This window comes from Epinephelus moara, chromosome 2 (genome assembly GCF_006386435.1).
Source record: "Epinephelus moara isolate mb chromosome 2, YSFRI_EMoa_1.0, whole genome shotgun sequence".
NCBI lineage: Eukaryota > Metazoa > Chordata > Actinopteri > Perciformes > Serranidae > Epinephelus > Epinephelus moara.
Window position 1 is genome coordinate 21394895 of NC_065507.1, and position 21128 is coordinate 21416022.

The 21128-nt window shown below is 39.1% G+C and overlaps 2 protein-coding genes across 5 annotated transcripts in view; one reads left to right on the plus strand and one right to left on the minus strand.

Annotated features, from left to right (window-relative positions):
- Positions 1-1427: 1427 nt before the first annotated feature.
- LOC126406512 (uncharacterized) overlaps positions 1428-21128 on the minus strand; it is a 31413-nt gene continuing 11712 nt past the window's right edge. Inside the window, exons 2-5 of one of the 4 annotated variants that reach the window (XM_050070847.1) lie at positions 20209-20273; positions 4037-4150; positions 2261-2303; positions 1428-2081 (exon numbers count right to left, since the gene is read on the minus strand). In XM_050070847.1, coding sequence (XP_049926804.1) covers positions 1882-2081; positions 2261-2303; positions 4037-4108 — 315 coding nt within the window. In that variant the 5' untranslated portion in view covers positions 4109-4150; positions 20209-20273 and the 3' untranslated portion in view covers positions 1428-1881. Of the gene's footprint in view, positions 2082-2260; positions 2304-4036; positions 4151-4709; positions 5004-20208; positions 20274-21128 lie in introns of those variants that run through there. The other 3 variants (XM_050070839.1, XM_050070831.1, XM_050070823.1) reach the window with 3 other exon arrangements.
- On the plus strand, positions 7105-16688 carry si:dkey-202l22.6 (interferon-induced very large GTPase 1). The gene is made up of 4 exons (XM_050070788.1): positions 7105-7244; positions 8839-8977; positions 10384-15742; positions 15857-16688. Exons 2-4 carry the CDS (start codon positions 8935-8937, stop codon positions 15996-15998), a joined length of 5544 nt encoding a protein of 1847 aa, XP_049926745.1. The 5' UTR covers positions 7105-7244; positions 8839-8934; the 3' UTR covers positions 15999-16688.

Genomic DNA, 21128 nt, shown 5'->3' on the forward strand with positions numbered 1-21128 from the left:
TATCTTTCATGTCATTTATTAAACACTTACTATACTATGACGTTTTTGTGTTGTTTTCTTAGACATATTATACTGTGATGCTTTTTTGTATCACTTTTTTACGACATACTATAATATGATGTTTTTGTGTCAATTAATTCGACATGCTATTGACAGTATGACATTTTTGTGTCATGTTTTTGCACATACTATACTATGACATTTTTGTGTTATTTTTAAAAGAAATACTATACAATGTTTTTTTTGTCATTTATTAAAGACATACTATACTATGATGTTTGTGGGCCATTTTTTTGAACATACTGTACTATGAAGTTTCCATGTCATTTCTTTCAGCATATTATACTATTACATTTTTGTGTCACTTTCTAAAAAATATACTATTCTATGATGTTTTTGTGTCATTTATTAGAAACATACCATACTATGACATTTTTATATCAGTTTTATACACATACTATACTATGACCTTTTTGTGTCACTTTTTAAGGACATACTATACTATGATGCCTTTCATGTCATTTATTAAACACTTACTATGCTATGACGTTTTGGGTAATTTTTTAAAGACATACTATACAATTACTTTTTTGTGTCGTTTTCTTAGACATACTATAGTGTGATGTTTTTTGCATCACTTTTTTTTTTAGAACATACTATACTATGACCTTTTTGTGTCACTTATTTAAAACATACTATTATATGGTGTTTTTGTGTCAGTTAATTTGCACAACTTTTTGTCACTTTTGTCATTCTATACAGTGATGTGTGTGGGTCATTTTTTTGGACATACTATACAATGATGTTTCTATGTCATTTTTTTTTAGCATACTATATGATAACATTTTTCTGTCACTTTTATAAGACGTATATGTCGTTCATATATTTTATGACACTCACTTAAACCTTTAGTACTGACTTTAGCCTTCCATAATTCTTTTTTCATAGAAATCCAACATTTAATGTATGAAAAAAATCTATAAATTGTCTTACCTAAAGTTACCTTTAGTGACCTGTTCAAAGTTGAACAAATGCATGTGTGATGATATTAATGAATACAGACATACATTATAACCAATGAAATAGTCATATAATCTAATTTAAGATTATATGACCTTCTTGTCAGTCAAGATGAACGAGGCCAATCCAGTTATGCAATTGGCATTTTGGTCACTTTGTTCTGGATGTGTGGACAGTGAAATAGTATTTTAAAAAACAAAACAAAAACAAAATAAATAAACAAGCGAAACTGCATGGGGACTTTTAAAGCTACTATCACATTATGGATGAGGCACCTGGGCATGTAGTTCATTCATAGTATGATTCAGAACCTGATCAAAACACTAGAGGGCATCATGTTGCAATGAAACACAGCAGAGGCTTTCAGAGGAGTTTATTGAAATAGATTGGTGACATTTAAACATATTTCCTTTTGAAAGATCCACAATGTTGACAAATTATTTGATTATATGTATTTATTTTTTCATATTCATACACTCAAAACACTGGTTATACATATTTACATCATACTCACAGACACACACTCTCACAGTCACTCTGTCACCACAACACATCAAAACTATCATTCATTCAGATGTATAGTGAATTATAATATGTATCATTCACATAGAATTTTAGATATTATTATTACAAGCTGTTTGAAATGTAAGCTATTACTGTATATTATTGTTTATATTGTGTCACTAATCCAGGAGTATTTATCATACAGTTTGAATGTATGTACAATGTACATTGTATGTACTTGAGTGCATATGTGCACTTGTGTATGTCATCACAAAGTTCATCCATCTTTAGTGAATCCACGTACGTCCCACCTGCTGCTAGCTTGCAGAACCGGTTTCACCACCCCTATTTGTCCAGCTACTTGCCGTTCTTGTGTTTCTTCTGTTGAAACTTCCTAAAATGGGTCTGGATAGTGGCGGCAGCCTTCTCAACTTCAACAGGGCTTAGTGGAGGAACAGCGGGCATGGTGCATGTCCCATTGCTGGCATTGGAGTCTGAGCACGACAGGACACAAGGGATAGCCAGAGAGGCTGAGGCAATAGCCGTAGAGACAAAGTCTGTGGCAATGATGTTCAAACACATGGTTTTCATATTAGCCTTGATTCAAGCGGGCTATTTTTCTGGTTAAAGTTTGAGTGAGTCCAATTTGACACTTGATTTGAAACAAGCAACTTTAAGATGGATTATTATAGCAGAAAAATAGCCTGCATTTACATTAATTAATGGTGTTACTTACTCTTCCTGTAAACGCCTATGCTGTTCCTCCTGAGGCCATCAAACTGTGAATGAAACAGGACAGTGATGTGTTAGATGACACACTCATTGACGCACAGAGCAAACGAAAGCACAAGATGCCTGAGATATCAGTCGGGTATGACAGTGATCAGCATTACAATCTTATCTGGAACTTGGATAAAACATTGTTCACATACCACTGAGGGGACACAATGAGACACACGCAAACAGATAGTCACACAGGTGCTTTTGCTAAATGCTTCAACTAAACTGTGTGTGTGTGTGTGTGTGTGTGTGTGTCTTTGTCTAACTTAGGCTACCTTCAGAGGTCCATTTCAGACTCAGACCATTAAATTGGGGAAGCGGTTGAAGGCAGGGTTGCATTAAGGTCGGAGTTAGGTTTCGGTTACAGCAAGTAGCGGTTATGGGTAGGGTAAGTGTTCAGTTTATTTAATGTCCCCAAAAGTGACCTAAGTAAAACTGTATGTACAGAAGTGTATACGTGTGTGGGTGTGTGTGTGTGTGTGTCTGTGTGTGTGTCCTTTCTCTCTACAGTTAAAGTAATGACCTCAAACACAAATCCCCTTGATTGGGATTACAGCTCAAGCAGAGCAGTGGCAGGGAAGCCAGAGGCTGAGGACTGGACAAGCTTAGCCCGCTTACTCGTCACTTTGGCTGTGTGCCTGTGTTCAGTCCCACACACTGGCTCCACAACCTCCATAATGAGGTCCACTCTCTCCTTTTACCAGAGATGTTAAGGTGAATTTAAACTTTAGCCAGTCTAAGACATAAAACATCTTTTTTTTCCCGCCTCTGCTTGCAATAGGGACTTTTCTGTGGGCTAATGTGTTCGTTCACCTTCTCATCTCAGCCCCTGTGCCCTCAGTTGACCACCATGATCCTCTTCCTGCTGCAGTCTAGCTCGTTGCCTCTGTTTGTCTTTATATTTGTCACATTCGTCTTTATAGAGGTTGACATCAGAAATAACCTTCAAGCCAGTGACTTTAAATGAAGAAAAAGGCACAAAAATCTATAGACATGTGAACTACAGTTTTGTAATGTGCAGGACATCAGAGGTGAACACTTTGGACCGAAGTGTTCTTTTTGATTCAGGAATCCACAGTGAAAGCCTGAAGAATGGCCAAATAACAGTGAAATTGTGGATAGTGTTGACTGGTGTATGTACAAGCACTTATTGATTCACTGTGGGCCAAAAGGCCATCTTGTAACTGAGTCTGATGCACTCAACTTTATTTTATTTTATTATTTGGCTGTTGTTGTTTGAGAGTTTGCAGAGGCATCAAAAGTTGTCTCTATCTTATAAATCATATTCCTGTTCTGTAAAGTCCTCCCCTGCGACACTAACCAAACATAAAACGTGACCAAGCTTCTAAGCTTGAGTCAAGCTTGACTCATAAACTCTTCCCATGCACTGTCTTGCCATCAGATAACAGAAGATTAGAAGAGCTTATTTATGAGTAAAATTTCCAGACTGGCATGGAAACTCAAAATTGCAAAAGTTACTTGTTTCCTTTTTTATTTATTGTTTCCCTTCCAAAAAACTACGATTTTATCCTGGGACAAATTTGAAACTAAGAGGACTTCAGTGGAGCTACTCAGCATCTAGAAAAAAGGATGTGGTTATGGTGCATGACTAAGTCATGTGCAGAATGAATGTGTGTTGTATTAGCTGTAAGGAATCAACCACCTTGGTGCGTCAGCATGACGATGTGTGTGACAGCAACTATACTGAGGTACAGATCTCATTACTACTAACCTCATCTGCTTTGCTGCTCCTCCGACTGTGTGACACTGAGTGAACCTGCCAAGGCAAAGGCTGGGACACCATGTAAGGCAAAGGGTCCTGTTGACGTGCAAACCGCACCCCTATCTGAAAGTGATAAGGAGTTTCGGTTAGAGGTGCCAATGTGTGAGTCAAAGTGTGAGGGAGAGTAATATCACACTCATCACACAAGTGCAAGGTGTCAAAAAACAGTGTGCGATGGGGAAAAAAGTAATACCTGCACACTTACTCCATGGCACACAAGTATAACGGAGACATTTTGATCCATTTAAATATTTGGATGCTGTCAATGATCTGACACACTGCTTGTTTTACCATCACCCGAGTCCCATTTTCACGTAAACTATATAAACCTGATTTCTATTTGACACTGACGGCCTGCTGGATAAGAAAACCACTATGTTATGGTTACAGCAAAAACACACAGCCCAATACCCAGTAGCATATTCTTTATAAAATTTAAATATTCTTTATATAAGCCACTATAAATATAAAAAAATAACATTATTAGAATATTTTGATATTCAAAATACATTAAATAATATAAATTCAATTATATGACACAATAAATGTTCAATTAAATTTACCAATTTAATTATCAACTGAATTTCTATTTCTATTCCGTCTGTCATTATAATCATCTTACCGATTCTACGACTCGGACCATCACGTACATGGCTGTAAGCATGGTGACCAACATCTCGACCACTATTCCTTTAGCGTCTCTATTAATCCGTAATGTTCGATAACTTTCCTGCTGAGGGAAAGATGCAGAAAGTCCACACAGGAGTAGATGTGAGCAATCAGGAATGCAACGCAGGGCTGCTCAGGGAAAGGACAAATTAACACACACTGCTGAATATGTCCACTCGCACAACTTCTCGGGTACACACAAACACCTGCTCACACATACATAAAGATTCACGCACACACTTCGCATTCGCACAGTGTCTGACACACGAGGGTAGGCTGCTAAAGAGCTTTACAGGACAGAAATAGAGAAGCAGTAATCTTTTCCTTTGCACAACACTTATCCCTCAGGTGTGCTTTCACTTCTCCAGCAGAAGAGGCATATTTGATATTATTTGAATTAATTTTAATCCCATTTTAGAATAAAACAAGATAATAAACCTCACTGATTATTTATTTTGCATATCATTTTTATTTTCCTACCAGTTCAAATATCTTGCATGTGGATTATACAAGCCTTTGTGTAACACTTTGGAAAAATCAGAGTTCCCACACAAGTTGACATGAAAGGTACCACTTTCTAATAGGGTACCCTTTATGGTTTCCAATTGTAACTTATGAACTAAATAGGAATTAATAATCACATCCGATATAAGCCTTTGGCAAGAGGACATTTGGGGTGGCCTGGTTGTGAAAAATCTGCTTTGCCTGGCATTTATCCTTTTTATAAATGTTGGTAATGTATTAATAAATGCTTCATAAATTGTCAATTAATGGATTTTGGATCATCTGCAGTCCTTTTCCAAAAGATAAGTGGCCATTCAGTCCAATCAATCAAAGGGATTTTTAACAACTTGTCAACCCAAGAGCTGTTTTCATTGATGGTTTTAAGGTTTAGTAGGTGAATTATTAACCATTAATAAAGCCATTTTACCACTTAGAAACCTATAATAAATTCTGCTTTATTAGAAAGTGGGACCAACATAATAGTAAAGTGCAATGTAGATAATGGACATACAATGACATCACCCATTGGTTTGTGGACTCCTGTTTTGAAGCCTCTGATTTGGCATTTCGGCCGTTGCCATCTTGGTTTTTTGGAGACAGAAGGATGAAAGGGTGGAGCTGTGGAGAACTGAGGGGTGGATCTGACTCACTGTGGAGACGTCACTCAAAGTGACCCTCCCTTAATTATGTATAACTTTAAACCTTAATAAAATGTAAGCAGCTGAGTTATATAAAAATTACTCCTGTATAGCTGTCATGAATGTTGAAATTAGCTATTAGCTATTAGCAAGTTGGGTATTTTAACATGGGGGTGTATGGGGTTTTACTATGTTTTGGAGTAGTGGCCAAGTGGCCATTCATGAAACTGCAGTTTTTTGCTGGCTTCATTTTTCAGCCCTGGAGTTTGCTGCAAGTTGATTGATTAGCTTTTAGTTGTTATAAGTATAAATCTGATTAATACATTAACCTCATAATATTTTTTTTCAAACTCAGACTGCTACACTCATCTGCCCTCTTGTATTTATGATCATGTGGCCTATACGCACTTTCTACATATTTTTATAGGTCCTTCCCATTGATATTGGAAAAATTCCATATGAGAAGGTGAGGAGGGCAAAACATTGAATCCACCTGGAAGTGCCAGCATATCTGCAGCAAAGGTGTCTGAGAAAATTTGCTTTTCCATTTACTCCAAATTTACAACATTTAAAATACACATTTAGTGCATACCATGTACCTTTCTGCATTTTGTGGTTGAGATAATGTTTGATTCTGTATGAAATTATATCCTTTTATTTTGCTTTTACGTCTTAAATTGCTGCCTTTAAAAAACAAAAAAAATCAACATATTTCCATGTTCTGAAGTAGATGATATTGTATTAAGCTATAAGTACAATCATTTACTAGAATTCAAACACCTTAAGAGTAAAACAGTTATGCCACAGGGGTTTCTAAGAAAAGAGTTCAAAGTTTAGGCTGGAAAAATGAGAATAAGCTTTCTACGAATAAAAGGGAGCATCAATATGCAAGCCTCTTATTGGTAGTAATCAGACAGGCCTATATCTGAGAGATCACACACGAGGGTTTGTGTGCGTCATTGTCTGGAGCCTCGCCTCTGATCCCTGCAGACCAATGATAATACTTTGTGCAGTTGTCTGTAAAAACATGTCCCCATGGCTCTGCACTGTGACAGACAGACACCACTTGCTGTTATCTGTGTATCAAGTCTGTCATGTAAAGACGTTTTACATAATCAAACATGTCACACGCGTACTCTTGTCTGCGTGTGCCATGATGACTGCTATGAGTCTCTGTGCGTGCGACTGATGTTCACTTTGTTCTTATGGGTTTAGACAGAAATGCAGGAATGTGTCTTATCACTGAGCAGACAGGTATAAGAGCTCAGCTGGTGGAGAGACACAACCACATGTTGACAGAATATGTTGAGGATACTTCTTTTACCACACAATTGTATGAGAAACAGGTAAGAAAAATATGAATTTACAATTTTACCAAGAGACACATGCACTATCACAAAGATATTGAAATATTTGCATTAATAGTATGAATATACTTGCCTTATTTGAGAATTTATATAAGAAACGGCATACTTCTTGCATGGGGAGAAATATTTTTTGTGAAGAAGTGTAGTTGTGTGCACATTGAATGCTATATCTAGGCCAACTGAAGATAGCAGATTCAATACAGAAGAGGCAGGATTCACTAAATGGATTACAATTAAGACATTAAGACAATATAGTAAAATAATGATAAGACCAATATTATAGTTTATACCCCACTACATCTGTCTGACAGCTGGAGTTATGTTTTACAGATTCAAATTTTACATTGAGAAACATATGATAAGATTATAAAACAGAAGACATTCAAGATTTAAACAAGTGTGTAGTATGTGCTTCCTGTCATGTTTCAGATATCTATGAGTTATTAACAGTGCATCAAAGGGATATTTCCCCTCCAAACATCTCACATGGTTTTATGTAAATAGGCTAAAATTAGAGGTAAAATTATCCAATACTTCATACTTCACAAAAAGCAAATATTAGAGAAAGGGTTCTTTTCTCTTAAAGAATACAGAGTTGTGTAGCCCAACTTTGTTCTTCTTCTTTTATATCTCATTAATCATCTCATAACCTCTCAGATGTGTCTTGTTCTTGTGACTGTTTGGAGTATGAGTAACCTTTGCAGCATCAGTATTAAAAATCTTGCATTGTAATGATATAACAATCACAGGGGACATTTTACTGCACAACCACTGCTTTTTCTTTTGATACTTAAAGTATATTTACTGATAATACTTTAGTAGTTTTACTTAAGTGGAATTTTAAATGCATTACTTCTACTTATAATAGATAAGAGTATTTTTTCATTGTGGTATTGTTACATTTACTCAAGGATTTAAGTCCTTCTTCCAACACTGCATTTATCAAGTGTTAAAGAATCAAAAGAAAAAAATCACACTGGAGGTTATCCAAAATGTTAGTGATGATTTTGTGTTGAGCTATGCTAACTTCATCCTGACTCTCACTACCCTTATTTCTAACAGCTGCACAATAGTAAAATGTCCTCAATGAGGTATGGCCACTGCTCACCACTGGAAATCAGCCGAACCCAAAACTAAGCTGAATCTAAAGCACTGAGAGCTTTAAGCAGTGAAGTGTTAAAACTAAGGGGTAGTTATCTTTGTGTTGACTTATGAGTGGCGTGCTCTATCTTTCTGACAGTCTCCTGATCTGACAAGAGGCCACTATATCAGCACATCATGTTCAGCCTGTCATGGTTCAGGTTTTATTTTAATGGAGAGACAAATGAAACAGGGAGGAGAGTCTGGCTTCAGTGAGGCATTTCAGGAAGATAAAACTGTGAAAAAAACAGCCTCCTCCATACTTTCCACAGTAAGCAGTCCCTTGAGACGGCAGGCTACAACACACTCTCAACGGACAACAGAGGTTTTCACATTTATATGTGGTATTAGGCCAAAGTAGCTTGCAGGTACTTTTGACTGTGCTGTGCTGCTTTTGTCTGTCACTAATGTTTGTTATGAATTTTAATTACAGGTTTCCAGTCAACACTCCACATTGTTCGTGATGTGACTGACCGGAGAAGATAAACTCATTTAAACCAGAGAGGAGAGACACTCGACTGGATTTATCATGTCAGTCAAGCTGTCTAAGAGGCTGAGCAGCAAAAAGAAAAGTATGTTTCCTTTTTGTTCTTCAGGGATTGTGGTATCATAGAAATGTATTTAATTTTGAGAGGACATACCTTTTCCAAATATGCTGTGGACTAATTGGCTAAGATTAATTGCTAGTTTGCTAATTGCTAATTGCTAATATTGCTAATAGTCTCCCTAACAATTTTGAAGGGAGGCCTACAAAGAAATAAATGGCAAAAGGAATGGCTTTTTCATTCTTTGGCTTGAGGCAGTAGCGTACAATTGTGCCTAACAAAAGAAGGTGACAATTCAGGCGTCCATTTTTGCCCTATTTTGATTGTCGGGTGTGCACTTCTCCAGATAAATCTGTGGCACTTTGTAGAGACGTTGCTGCAGCAACCCAAGCCAACACAGACTTACGTTACCTCTAAAAATGTGTCTGTGTTTCTCCTAAACCTCAGCTAACACAAATATGTTTACATTCTACTGTAAATGCTTTTGGTAAAATGCAAAATGTGTGCACAACACTCATGATACCAACTCATCTGGTAGCTGTCAAGTTTTATTTTGGGAGGTCTGGTCATGCCATTAAGGAAGGCATAAATTAATTTGGGCTGACCAGCAGCCTGCTGTGACTGCTCTAGCTTTAGAAACAAAATGAGATAAAAATCTGCAGGATGGGAGGGATGTACTTGGGAAAAGGCACAGCTTTGCTGAATTCTTTAATGTGTTTACCCATTAATGATAATTGGGTTGGCGGCAGCAAGTGTAAATTCGGCTGCTAATGGCTCCACAGGATGGTGTGTTTTAGGGGAACACTGCTGTTTTGTGTGCAGGTGTAGCTGAGACTCTTAACTAAAATATAGTAATAAGTTAGAAAAGTGCCTTTTCTGTTAATACAATAGTAACACTCTCTGTTGTATGTAACAACAATTAATATGTAACATACAGAAAATGAAAAGAAAAAGTATCGTTGGCTTGGTCATAACTTTCTTAAGACATTTTCTACTTTTTCCTTAAAAATCTAAGTCTCTTGTTACTCTTCATTTAAAGTGGTCAGAGGCAACAGTTGAAAACTACATAGTTCACATATAAAGGACTGATAAGAACTCAATACAAGTAAATAATCAAAGACATGCACCAAACATAATCTTATATGTTATGCAAGTCCAATTTAATATATTCTTTTTTTCACATTTTCAGGAAGAACGAAAGCACTTTTAATTAGTAAGATGAAAAAAAAGTGTTTTTTAACCTTTGCTTTAGGATTTTCCAAAGTTTAACTGGAACATTTTTGCAACTTTAAGCCAAATTAAATTCTTTGGCTTTTCTCTGTGATGACATGAAATTCTATAAGTTCTACACGTAACTGAATAAAACTATATTCCCAAGTAAGATTTCAAAATGTAGTTTATCTGCAGGCTGAATGATTGTTTTTTTTTCCCAGAACCAGAACCTCCAAAAGACAATGCCCAAACAGAGGTCCTACATAAGCTGGGTCTGGATGCCTTCCGGACTGTTCCATTGGACCCAGCGTCTATGTTGGGCATCAGCACTTGGACTCTGGAGAACCAAGCCCCTCTAGAGCCAAATGATCTACCACTTGCTTTCCTCCAACGTCTTTGGTTGCTTAGCCCAGACACCAGAAGTCCTTGCTGCAAACCTCTGGATGATGCTCTGAACAACAGCGCCCATTCACCCGAGGAGACAATCAGTGGTTTTGGAGAAGACAGCCACAGTGCCATCAACCCCCTTGATCTAGTTACAGCTGTCTTTATGTTTGCCAACACTTTCCTTCAGCAGGAGATGGCTGTGCGCATGTTGCAATGCCAGTTTGCTGTGCCCCTGGTCCTTCCAAACATGGATCCAGAAGAATCTAGTCGCTTCCTTCTTTGGCCTTTGAGAGGTGCTGTGAGCCAGTGGAGGTCTCACTTTCCAGATAATGACAAGAAGATCCATGAGGGGGATTTGGCAAGTACATACATGCCAGTTGTTTCATGTGTGAAGCTTGGTCACATCGGTGTCTCTAAGTCACAGGTGCTAAACAATGTTATGAGTGGACTTAGATCTTCCAGTGACACATTTCTCCACAGGGGAATGGATGGAGGACAACTGCCCCGTAGGCTCTCTAATGGCCTGGTAGAGATTGGATGGTATCTACCCACTGGAGACACTGCCAGTGATGTTTTCCCTGTCCCTATGGTCATCTCTAATCTAAGAGGGGATGCTAGTGCACATGAGAAGTACCTCAGCCTCCTATGTCAAGCATCTTCAGCTGTGGTTGTTTTCTGTGGGAATCTTAGGGAGAAAGACAAACAACTTCTTGCTTACTGCAATGACATGGCAAACAAGCTCATACTGATTGACCTATCAGATAATGAGAACAATAAGAACAGAGCTGTGGGATTTGTTGATCAGAACCTTCAAGAGCACATGGGGCTTCCTGGACAAATAGTGCTGCAAGGGCAAGATCTGAGTGAGGAGGAACTGGCTAATAGGCTGCGTGACACTCTGAAAGATCTTTTACCAAATGAGCTACAACCTGTTACACTTGAGGCAGCAGCAAAATTAGCAGAGAAGCTAGGATTTAATGTAGATGAAGGACCAGTCTGTAAAAGGGCAATGGCAACAGTGGAGGAAGTATTAAGAGGTTTAGATGAGGGATCTGCTCAATTTAAGGAGAAACAGCTTCCTTTACAGGGGCTTTTGTGGAGCAGACTTGCTGAGGTAGAAAAGAAGGAGAGTAGACAGGAAAAAGAAGGTAAAAAAAGGGATCCCCAACTGAAAAAAGAAAAGAAAGACATCTTGGCAGAGTTGAGAAGCTACAAAATGACCCCAGCAATGAAGACTTTCACCAATGCTCTTTCTACAACAGATAAAGTGGAGAGGGCTTATTTTCTCACTTGGATGAAGCTAATGCTCTGGCTGAAACAAACTGATAAAACAAACAGCCCACAAGATCTATTCACAAACCTGCAAACAGAAATGAAAAATAACATGTCAGAACATTGTCATGAGCTACAAAATGGAGTCAATAACACTCTAAGGGACAGTCATAGTTCAACATTTGAAGAAAAAACAGCTGAAAAGCAGGACGTTTCTGAGCAACATTCTGAGAAAGGCCAAGAATCAGAGCATATTCTGCAGGTGTCTACAGAAAATGGAGTCAGTAACACTCTAGGGGACAGTGATAGTTTCTGCACAGATTCAATATTTGAAGAAGAAACAACTGAAGAGGAGGAACTTTCTGAGCAACATTTTGAGGGGAGGAGAGGCCAAGATTTAGAACATACTCTGCAGGAGTCAGCTCCAGTCTTTGAGGACCAAAATCATCATTTGGAGTTTGAAGAGGATGAAACCTCTAGCTGCCAATCCAAACAGCTAGATGAACCAGTGCTGACACCAGCTAAGTCAGATTTGACTTCTTCTGCCCAACAACAAATGTGTCTAGATGTCGATGAACCAGTGCTGACACCAGCTAAGACAGATCTGACTTCCTCTGCCCACAAACAAATATGTCTAGATGTCGATGAACGAGCGCTGACACCAGTTGAGTCAGATTTGACTTCTTCTGCCCAACAACAAATGTGTCTAGATGTAGATGAACCAGTGCTGACACCAGTTGAATCAGATCTGACTTCTTCTGCCCAACAACAAATGTGTCTAGATGTAGATGAACCAGTGCTGACACCAGTTGAATCAGATCTGACTTCTTCTGCCCAACAACAAATATGTCTAGATGTAGATGAACCAGTGCTGACACCAGCTAAGTCAGATTTGACTTCTTGTGCGCAACAAATGTGTCTAGATGTTTCCTTTGAACATCCAGAGGTCTCATGTTCAAAGCCTTTTGAACCTGATTCATCCTCACTGGGACTTGAGCACTTTTTGCGAGAGATGGGCTTAATTTTTGAGCTAACCCACATCAGCCCCGGGAGTGGAAACCACAATGTGTTGCGTCTGCCTGGCTTAGCTACAGACCTTCTTTTACATGGAATTCCACTTGAACTAATGGATGGAGATGCCTCAAACATCCCCATGTGCTGGTTGGGCTGTGTCTTTGCAGAGCTCCAACGCTGCCTACCTCAAGAACAGCGCAGGATCCGAGTGCTGACAAACCTTGGAGAACATCACAGTAGGAACAGTGAGCTTTTTTCTGCTTTATTTGGGGTTAAATTTCCTGAAGGAAGGAAAAGAGCCACCAGAGGGGTATACATGGTCCCCCTGTCTCTCCCTGATAACCTCAGAAAAGACATGGCGTGTGATTTTCTGCTGTTAATTGATGTAGAAGGTCTCTGCGCAGTGTCTCAAGACAACAAAAGAAATATGCTGATTCATGACAGCGCGATGGCCACTGTTGCAACAGGATTGAGTGATGTTTTAATGCAGAACATCTCTTCACATACCGGCACTGAGTTTGAAACCCATCTCGCTGTCATAGCCAGTGCTCTTCTTCGCATCAAAGAATGTGGCTCCATGCCCATTTGCCAACTCGTGGCCCAGGATGAAGGAATAAACAGCTTATTACAAGCTGCACAGTTACAGCGTGTATCTGATATGCTTCAGGACAAGACTAGGGACAGAGGAACCAACAATGCTGATAACCATTATGCAAAGGCCACAACCTGCATCCCATGTGTCAAAGGGCCTTGGAACAACATGTCCCTCTCTGAACCAGTTGATAACCAATATAGTAAGGCTCTGTTAAAGCTCAAGCAAAATCTGTTTGGGGCATTAAAGCAGTGTCCAGCTAACTCTAAAGCCACATGTCTGCCTGAATTTATGAGCCGTTTGTCTGCTGTTTGGGATGCAGTGAAAGCAGAATCATTCTCCATTGGTCTGCAAAATACCGACATAGCTTTAGCATTCTCTTTATTGTGCACAGAGCTTTCCCATTGGGAGCATAGATTCCTGGAACACATCGAAAGCTGGTTTAAGGAGGCAACAAAGAAAATCTCTGCTACAAAGGCAAAAACTTTAGATGCTGCGATCCAAAATGGTGTTCTGAGCGAGCTGAGGAATGAAGCCAGAAAGGAAGTCAAAACAGAAGTGGACACACTCAGGTCAAAAGTAGAGACCTATCTGGTGAAATACAACCTCCTCAAAAGGAACACATTCAGTCCAATCCTAATGAGCAATATGGATGACCTCCAGGAGCGAGTAACTGAAGAGATTATACAAAGGTTAGGGACATTCAGCGAGAGCCACTGTTATTCAACACAGTTGGAAAAATTTGACACCTTAATGAAAAAGGAACAGGAATCCCAGTTTCGGGCACTGATAGAAAACAGCAAGCTAACCAAAGTGTTCGTTCAAGATACAGAACTGGAAGAGGTGTTTGAGAGTATGTGGAGTGAGCTGTTGTTGAACTTTGACTTCAGGCCTTCAGAAAAAGATGATATCACTCCAAGAGTGATCCGTATACTGATGAAGAATCTAATGAGCCGTGGTCTCAAGAAACACATGAAAAAACTTAATGTCATTGGTCAAAACCAGAGATCTAGCTTCCAAGTTTATGATGAGCACTTTGGATACCGCAGCAGATTAAAGGGCATGTTTGAAGACAACAACAGACTGCAGATGGTAGAAGCTCAGCGGCTAGCATGCAGTATCATACAAGAATACCATCAGTTTGTGGAAGATAAATGTAGCTTACCTGCAGATTTCTCTGACAGCTATATTACAGAACTGTTAGAAAATGTTGAAACAGCTCTGAAACAAAAACCAGTGGACATCAGATCAGCTTATGAAGCGGATCTGAAAGTTTACCTCTGTGACGCTGCATGCAAAGACTTCCAAAAACTACATGACAGCTTTGTCAAAGACAGCCAGCTTTTGACATGTATTACTGCAAACAAGAGTACGTACCAGGCAGAGTTCTTCTACCAGTTCAGGAAGAGAGACCAGTGCCAAAGGATGGCTCAAGCATTTACCTCCATGGTCATCAAACCTACAGTTTTGGACTACATCTACAGACCACTGGGGTTACGGATTGTAGAAGAGATCCAGGGTAAAGCTCAGCAGTACCGGTCCCCACAGGCCTTCCACCAAAGCCTGTTGGAAGATCTGATAAAGGAGGACCGCTTTGAAGGCTTCCTGGAATATTTGCTTTCCTGTGACATCTTCAGAATGAAGAAGATCCAGGAGAAAGTGATGGCTCATCTCTCTGAATCAACCAACTTGGAGGAATGGAAGCAACAGCGACTTGGACAAATCGTAGGAAAGGTTGCAGCAGCAGTGAGCCAAACTGCAGAAGGTACCAATGGAGTGCTGAGTGATACAAAGCCACTGCTGGAGAGAGTGTGCCTCAATTTAGAGAAAGATGCAGATGTGGATGTCCCCAGGGCCTTTCTGGATGGACCGGTCTTCAGTATCACCACAGAATGGGATCGCTTTGTCACATGTGAAATGGAGGTACTGGCTGCAATGCGTTTGGACCTAGCCCAGGAGTTCACCCAAAAAGTGGAGATCACCCAATTTCTTCAGTGCCTTCCCACACAGCCTCAAGACTCCATCTTCAACAGAGTGAGAGGGTGTGACCAGCGATGTCCTCTCTGCAGAGCCCCCTGTGACTTAGCAGAGATAGGGCATGAGGTTCACCAGGCGATGTTCCACAGGCCCAAAGGCATTTTGCGCTGTGACCCAGTTTCTCTGTCCTGCATCGGCTGCCCCGAAAGCACGACTGAAGACCAGAGCGAAGACACACACAACATGTCCGTGCCATGCAGTAGCCTCCACTCCCTCTACCCAGACTGGAGCATCTCCCCTGAGGACCCAAACAGCCAGCTGCCCAATACTTACTGGAGGTAGTGTGTGGTTTATTAAGGCTTACATTGCATAATCTATTTGTTATGAATCAGTATATATATTTTTTATATGCAGATGTTTCTGAAATTAGCGAAATATTCTTTCATTAACAGGTATGTGTTGGCAAGGTTCAATGAGATGTTCGCAAACGCATATGACCAGGAGCCAGGAGAGATTCCTGAGGAGTGGAAGAAGATTACTGCTGAGGATGCACTGTGCAGTCTGAAGGAGGCCTTCCTCACTGGACATTGCTGATAAAAGGACTGTGTTGTGCTGTATGCTAGCTTTATCGGAAATGTGACAATTTACTGATAAAGTTCAGGCTCTGTTTTATCCTGGTTATAAGATAAGGACGGTGATGATAATGGCAATATTGGACAGAAAGTTAATCAAAGGGACTGTCCATTCCAAACACAGATAATGATATAGTGATTTGTTTTTGGTTTTGCCTTTTCTTTTTTATCAGTTTTATCAGTTCCTTAATATGATAATGATGTTCTGTAAATTGTACTTTTAAATATATAAAGAAACCGATGAGTCCTTATGGTCTGATATGACAATCTATAAAATTGTAACTTATCATGCATTCAGAACCACCCAGTGGCAAAACCCATGATATCATTTTTTTTATACCTTTTAAGCTTTGTCATTTAAAAAGGAATATGAATGTATAGGATTTAGTGAAGGGCAGCAATGTAAAATACTTCAGTTAATACATCAAGAAATGTTTTTTGTGTTTTTTTTATCATACATTCAGCAGTGATTTACAGTATTTACTTGATCTGTGTTTTAAAATGACTAACCATATGTATATCCATAACTATTAGCCTTTTGTTTATAGGCAGCCATACCATATATTATTATTATAATAACCCATTTTAACTACAAAGATGTTACAATATTTTTGTGAAACATACATGATTTTAAAATAATTAAATATAAGTATTAAAATAAAAAAAGAAGGTGCCTTGTAACGTATTCATTCATTCCTCTTTGCTTCCCTTGTACCTTGTACTAAAATTTGCTTCACATTTCACACCACAGCAGGTTGCAATAGGGTTTAGGCATTTTCCTTTCAAATGTTGTATATACTGTATTTAAATTTGCTGAGATCATTATAAAATTATAGGATCAAGTGTGGACTCAAACAACAGGCTGAAATCATGTCTGTCCCACACATTCACAGACAGTACTGTAGCTTTCACAACATCGCCATCAAACTTCCTTAAAGTATTTTATCTTGTGTGATAGTATCATGCAGAATTTTACAAATATTATATGCCTCAGCATCACTGTGTCACATCAATACACTAGCCACAAAAAGGTTACACATTACAAATCCCCTTCTATGAGCAAAGCCAGGATTCTCTACTATTTAGCATCAATGAAACTGAGAGAAATGAGTAGAGGGAATAATCAAATGGTGAAATCCACAAGAGGGCAATGTGGGATGGAGGAATCCCTGGCAGCTCGAAGCTGAGTTGTACGAACAGAGTTTATTGGCCTGTTGCACCTCACTCTCTACTCTACTAATTCATCTGTTCATCTGTCCAGCTTTTCTATTTGTACAAATTAAACAGCTGATCTGTCACATGTACAGCAGCATAATAAATATACACAAGTGCATTTTATTCCTGATAAAACTGTCTCTTTTGGAAGATATCTATGTACAATGAGACAGTGACCGACAGTTACTAGACAGATCTCTTCAGACAGGTCATAGCCTGAGAGCAAAGGTCACCTCTAGTCTTTATCTTGGATTCTGTACAACAACGTGACCACAAGGATCTCAGGCAGTATGTGGAGGCTTAAAAGCTCAATAGTACAGTAGGTGTTAGGCTCTGGGCAAGGTGACAAAGGGTAGTTTAAAATGTGTTATGTGTCTTATATGTGCAAGATGTGGCCCTATTTCCTTATTTTGGGGATGTACAGCCTGGCAGCAGAGTTTTAAACAATCTGCAGTGTTGCTAGGTCACTGTAGAGGACCTGGGATTCCCAAGCCCTGTTTCATAAGTAATTTTACATGCCTTCACATGAGGCACTGTATTTTATGCAAAAGGTCAGAGGATCTCTACATGCTACTTTTTCTTGATGACACATTTGTTCCATATATTTAAAGCTGTGCAGTGGAGGTGTAAGAAAATAGATACATTTGGGGGTTTTTTTATAGGTAAATACCATTCATTTGCTGGGATTGCACAAAAAGTTGCACTATGCTGCTGGATGTTACAGGGGCTGTAATAACTGCCTCTATTATTACTATTATGCTTTGTCCAAACCCCATTCATGGTATCACACTATTGCCATAGCTAAATACTGCAGCCCAACATCCATGCAGTGGCATTATTACAGTCCTGCAGTAAATTCACAAACTCTAAAAGGCTAGAATGTTTAGTTTTTGTTGAAACTCTTAAGAGAAATGATGATTCAACTAATTTTTTGGTGTCTGGATTGGCCATGGTTGGCTTACTGCATCAATGCAAGGCAATTCAGAGGAAAAACATAGCAGACAAGCAGAAGCAAAAGTAGCAGCAGAGACTGACAGGGCAAACCTATCGGTTCGTTTTTTTTTTAAAGTGGGTGATGGTTGTCGGTGAAGCAAATATCACCATGACACATCTTTATCTAGCCAGTAAATACTGATATTTATGCAATACTGGCAGCTCATTTGACTCATTTTATCGTTTTATTGCCTCAGACACACAGACAGACAGACGATGTACACACACAAGCAGGGAGATAATGGAGGTTGCACTGAGGAGCAAAAAGCAACTTAATTCCATCTAACCTGTAATTTGTTTGCACCGTGATGGTCTGCAGTAATGTGCACTGAGTATGAATCACCTCAAGAGAGATGACAAAGGGAATAAAAAAAAAAGGTTTTCATAATTGTACCATTTGCATTAATGATTTTGTACATTTAACACCACTCTGAATGGTTTACCAGTTAAAAGCTAAGGCTGTAAATCTTTTTAATGAGCAGCATACATACTTTTTAAACCTTACAGACTAGGACTGTCAGGTCCTCCTCTCGAGCTCTGCTTGTGAGTGATACTGGATCCGTGCTGCCCTATTTGTCAATACTTCAAACAGATTTAAGGCAGAACTCTGAAGTACATTAGTCTGTCACTCTGACACTTCAAATTGGTTCAAAGGAGACATCAATATCAGGCCCAGTTTCTCTTAAGGTGTTCATAGTTCTGAAAAATGTTCACTCCCTGACTCTGTCATTAATAGCCAGCCAACAGCTGTCACCACATGCTGCCTGTGATACACAGCTTTAACCTTTTCAGTCTGGTGAGTGGGTGTGAACAGACTGATTACACAACAGTGTCTACCAACCTGAGAATAGTAAGATATAAGTACCTGCAAGTTCATTTTCAGTCCAAACTGAAATTAATGGAAACCAACAGCTGCTCACAAGGTTAAAAAAAAAATAAGATCATCAGCAGCCATGTAAAGCATTCACAGACTGTATAGTACAAGGGCAAAACATATAGGTAACTCTTGTTTTATTCTGTTCAACATGATGAAATATTTTTAATCAGAAACAAATCAGTCTATAGGAAATACTGGTGAGTGAGTATTTTCCACAAAGAGATTTTTAAAATTGATCTACTCCATCTATTCCAACTGTGACACTGCGTATGAGTCAAAAATGTGCCACCATCCAGAAAGGCACACATTTTAAAGGTCAGGACACTGTCAACACATCTGCAACATCAGATTGTTTTAAATTGAAAAATGACAGAAAACTTGTGTGCCTGCTATGTCAGTGTTTCACGAGGCAGTAACAGCTCCTTTCAACCTGACAGATAGGATCGGGCATTACTTTCAGCTGAGGCATTGTGTCCTGTAAATCAGAGATCTCCCAGCCAGCCGTTGACATACCAGACAAGAACAAACAGCAGCAAATAGTGCCTGTGCTAACAGATGCATTTGAAACCACAGTACTTCTCAAACACAATCTGACTATGCCCTGCTCATTATGTCTGACCGGTCACAGCTCATTCTGTCCCCAGCTGTGTGGCAATGAAATGAGCAGCAGGCAGCAGCATCTACTTAAGCAGGTTCATACTTAGGGTTGATAAGCTATAAGGGGACATATAATGACAGGCAAACATTCCAGGTGTTTGACAACCCTGGAATAAAAACTGGTTGGACATTTTGCTTTCCCCTGGCAATTGAGCATTCCTAATTGTTGAGCCCTGGTGGTGATGGACTGTGGAGAAAAATCTTTTCTGTGAAACTACCATTGATGGAAGCGATCAAAATATTTACAAGGATTTCACCTACAAATTTGCTGGTGTGTGAACCATGCACGGCTACACAGCTTGAAAAAGCAATTTCACTGAAAGTGTAGTTATACAATTGACGTTGAATGGAAGCTCTTTTTCTTTGGTTTGTAAAATAGGCCTGCATATTGTACACACCACTCTGTAGCAAAATCTGATGCCATGCTTACCACACGAAGTGAAGAGCCGAGCTGTGAATGAATCAGCCATTTCACATCGTTCCTTGTGATTTTTCCTGAGGAGAGAAAAAACATTTAAGAAACAATGAGTGTGAAAACGTCTTTGAGAGCACAAGTACGAACAGGCAAACTATGGATTTTCATATCGCAAGGTTGCTTTGATGAGGACGGTGGCATCCAAGTATGAAATCAAAATAAATTGACACAGAATAATGCTCTGTTGTCAAGCTCACCTGTAACTATAGGTTGGAACACCTTTTAGATTTTCTTGTTATCTTCTCTTTCTCTCTCCCTCGTCTTTAAAGACAACACACACACACACATGCACACTGTTTTTGTCTTGTTCTTGCTGTGTTGTTATTTTTTAATCAAGTCTCCTGCATACTTATTCTGTCTTATTATCACTTAAGGCGCTGCATCTTTTTGTATCATGCTTTTTACTAAAATCAATAGATTTATCCTTTGTTTCTACTCTTCACTAAAAGCCCCACTCTTGTGCTTTCACTTAAACCACTAATCCTCTTAACATGGGCACCTCAGTTTTCCGTCTGCGACCAGTCCTCACTTCCCTCGCTGCAGCGTTTCCCTCCTGGAGGGTGGCTTATGTACATACAGATGTATGGACGTCAGGGCTAATCTGCCATGACTGTTTGTCTAAATTTTGATGCCCTGGAAGGACACATGTAGTAATAGACTGTGACATTTTGTGAGGCAGAACTGCTGTGCTGGTATACCCTCAATACATCACGGTTCAGTGGTAATCAAACTCAAGGATTCAAAATACTGTGAGAGAACATGGTTTAGTAATGTAACTGTAAATGTAAATGTAACAAGCAATCTCACAAGTGCAGCAGTGGAAATCACACAAATTCATAATTGTATTATATTTCTCCAAATCTTCTTTTAAAAGA

Bases quoted from the DNA above. Each gene is read 5' to 3' on its own strand.
- si:dkey-202l22.6 (XM_050070788.1), top strand. From the start codon at position 8,935: ATGTCAGTCAAGCTGTCTAAGAGGCTGAGCAGCAAAAAGAAAA. The intron at 8,978-10,383 runs GTATGTTTCCTT...TTTTTTTCCCAG, and splicing joins GCTGAGCAGCAAAAAGAAAA to AACCAGAACCTCCAAAAGAC. The intron at 15,743-15,856 runs GTAGTGTGTGGT...TTTCATTAACAG, and splicing joins CTGCCCAATACTTACTGGAG to GTATGTGTTGGCAAGGTTCA.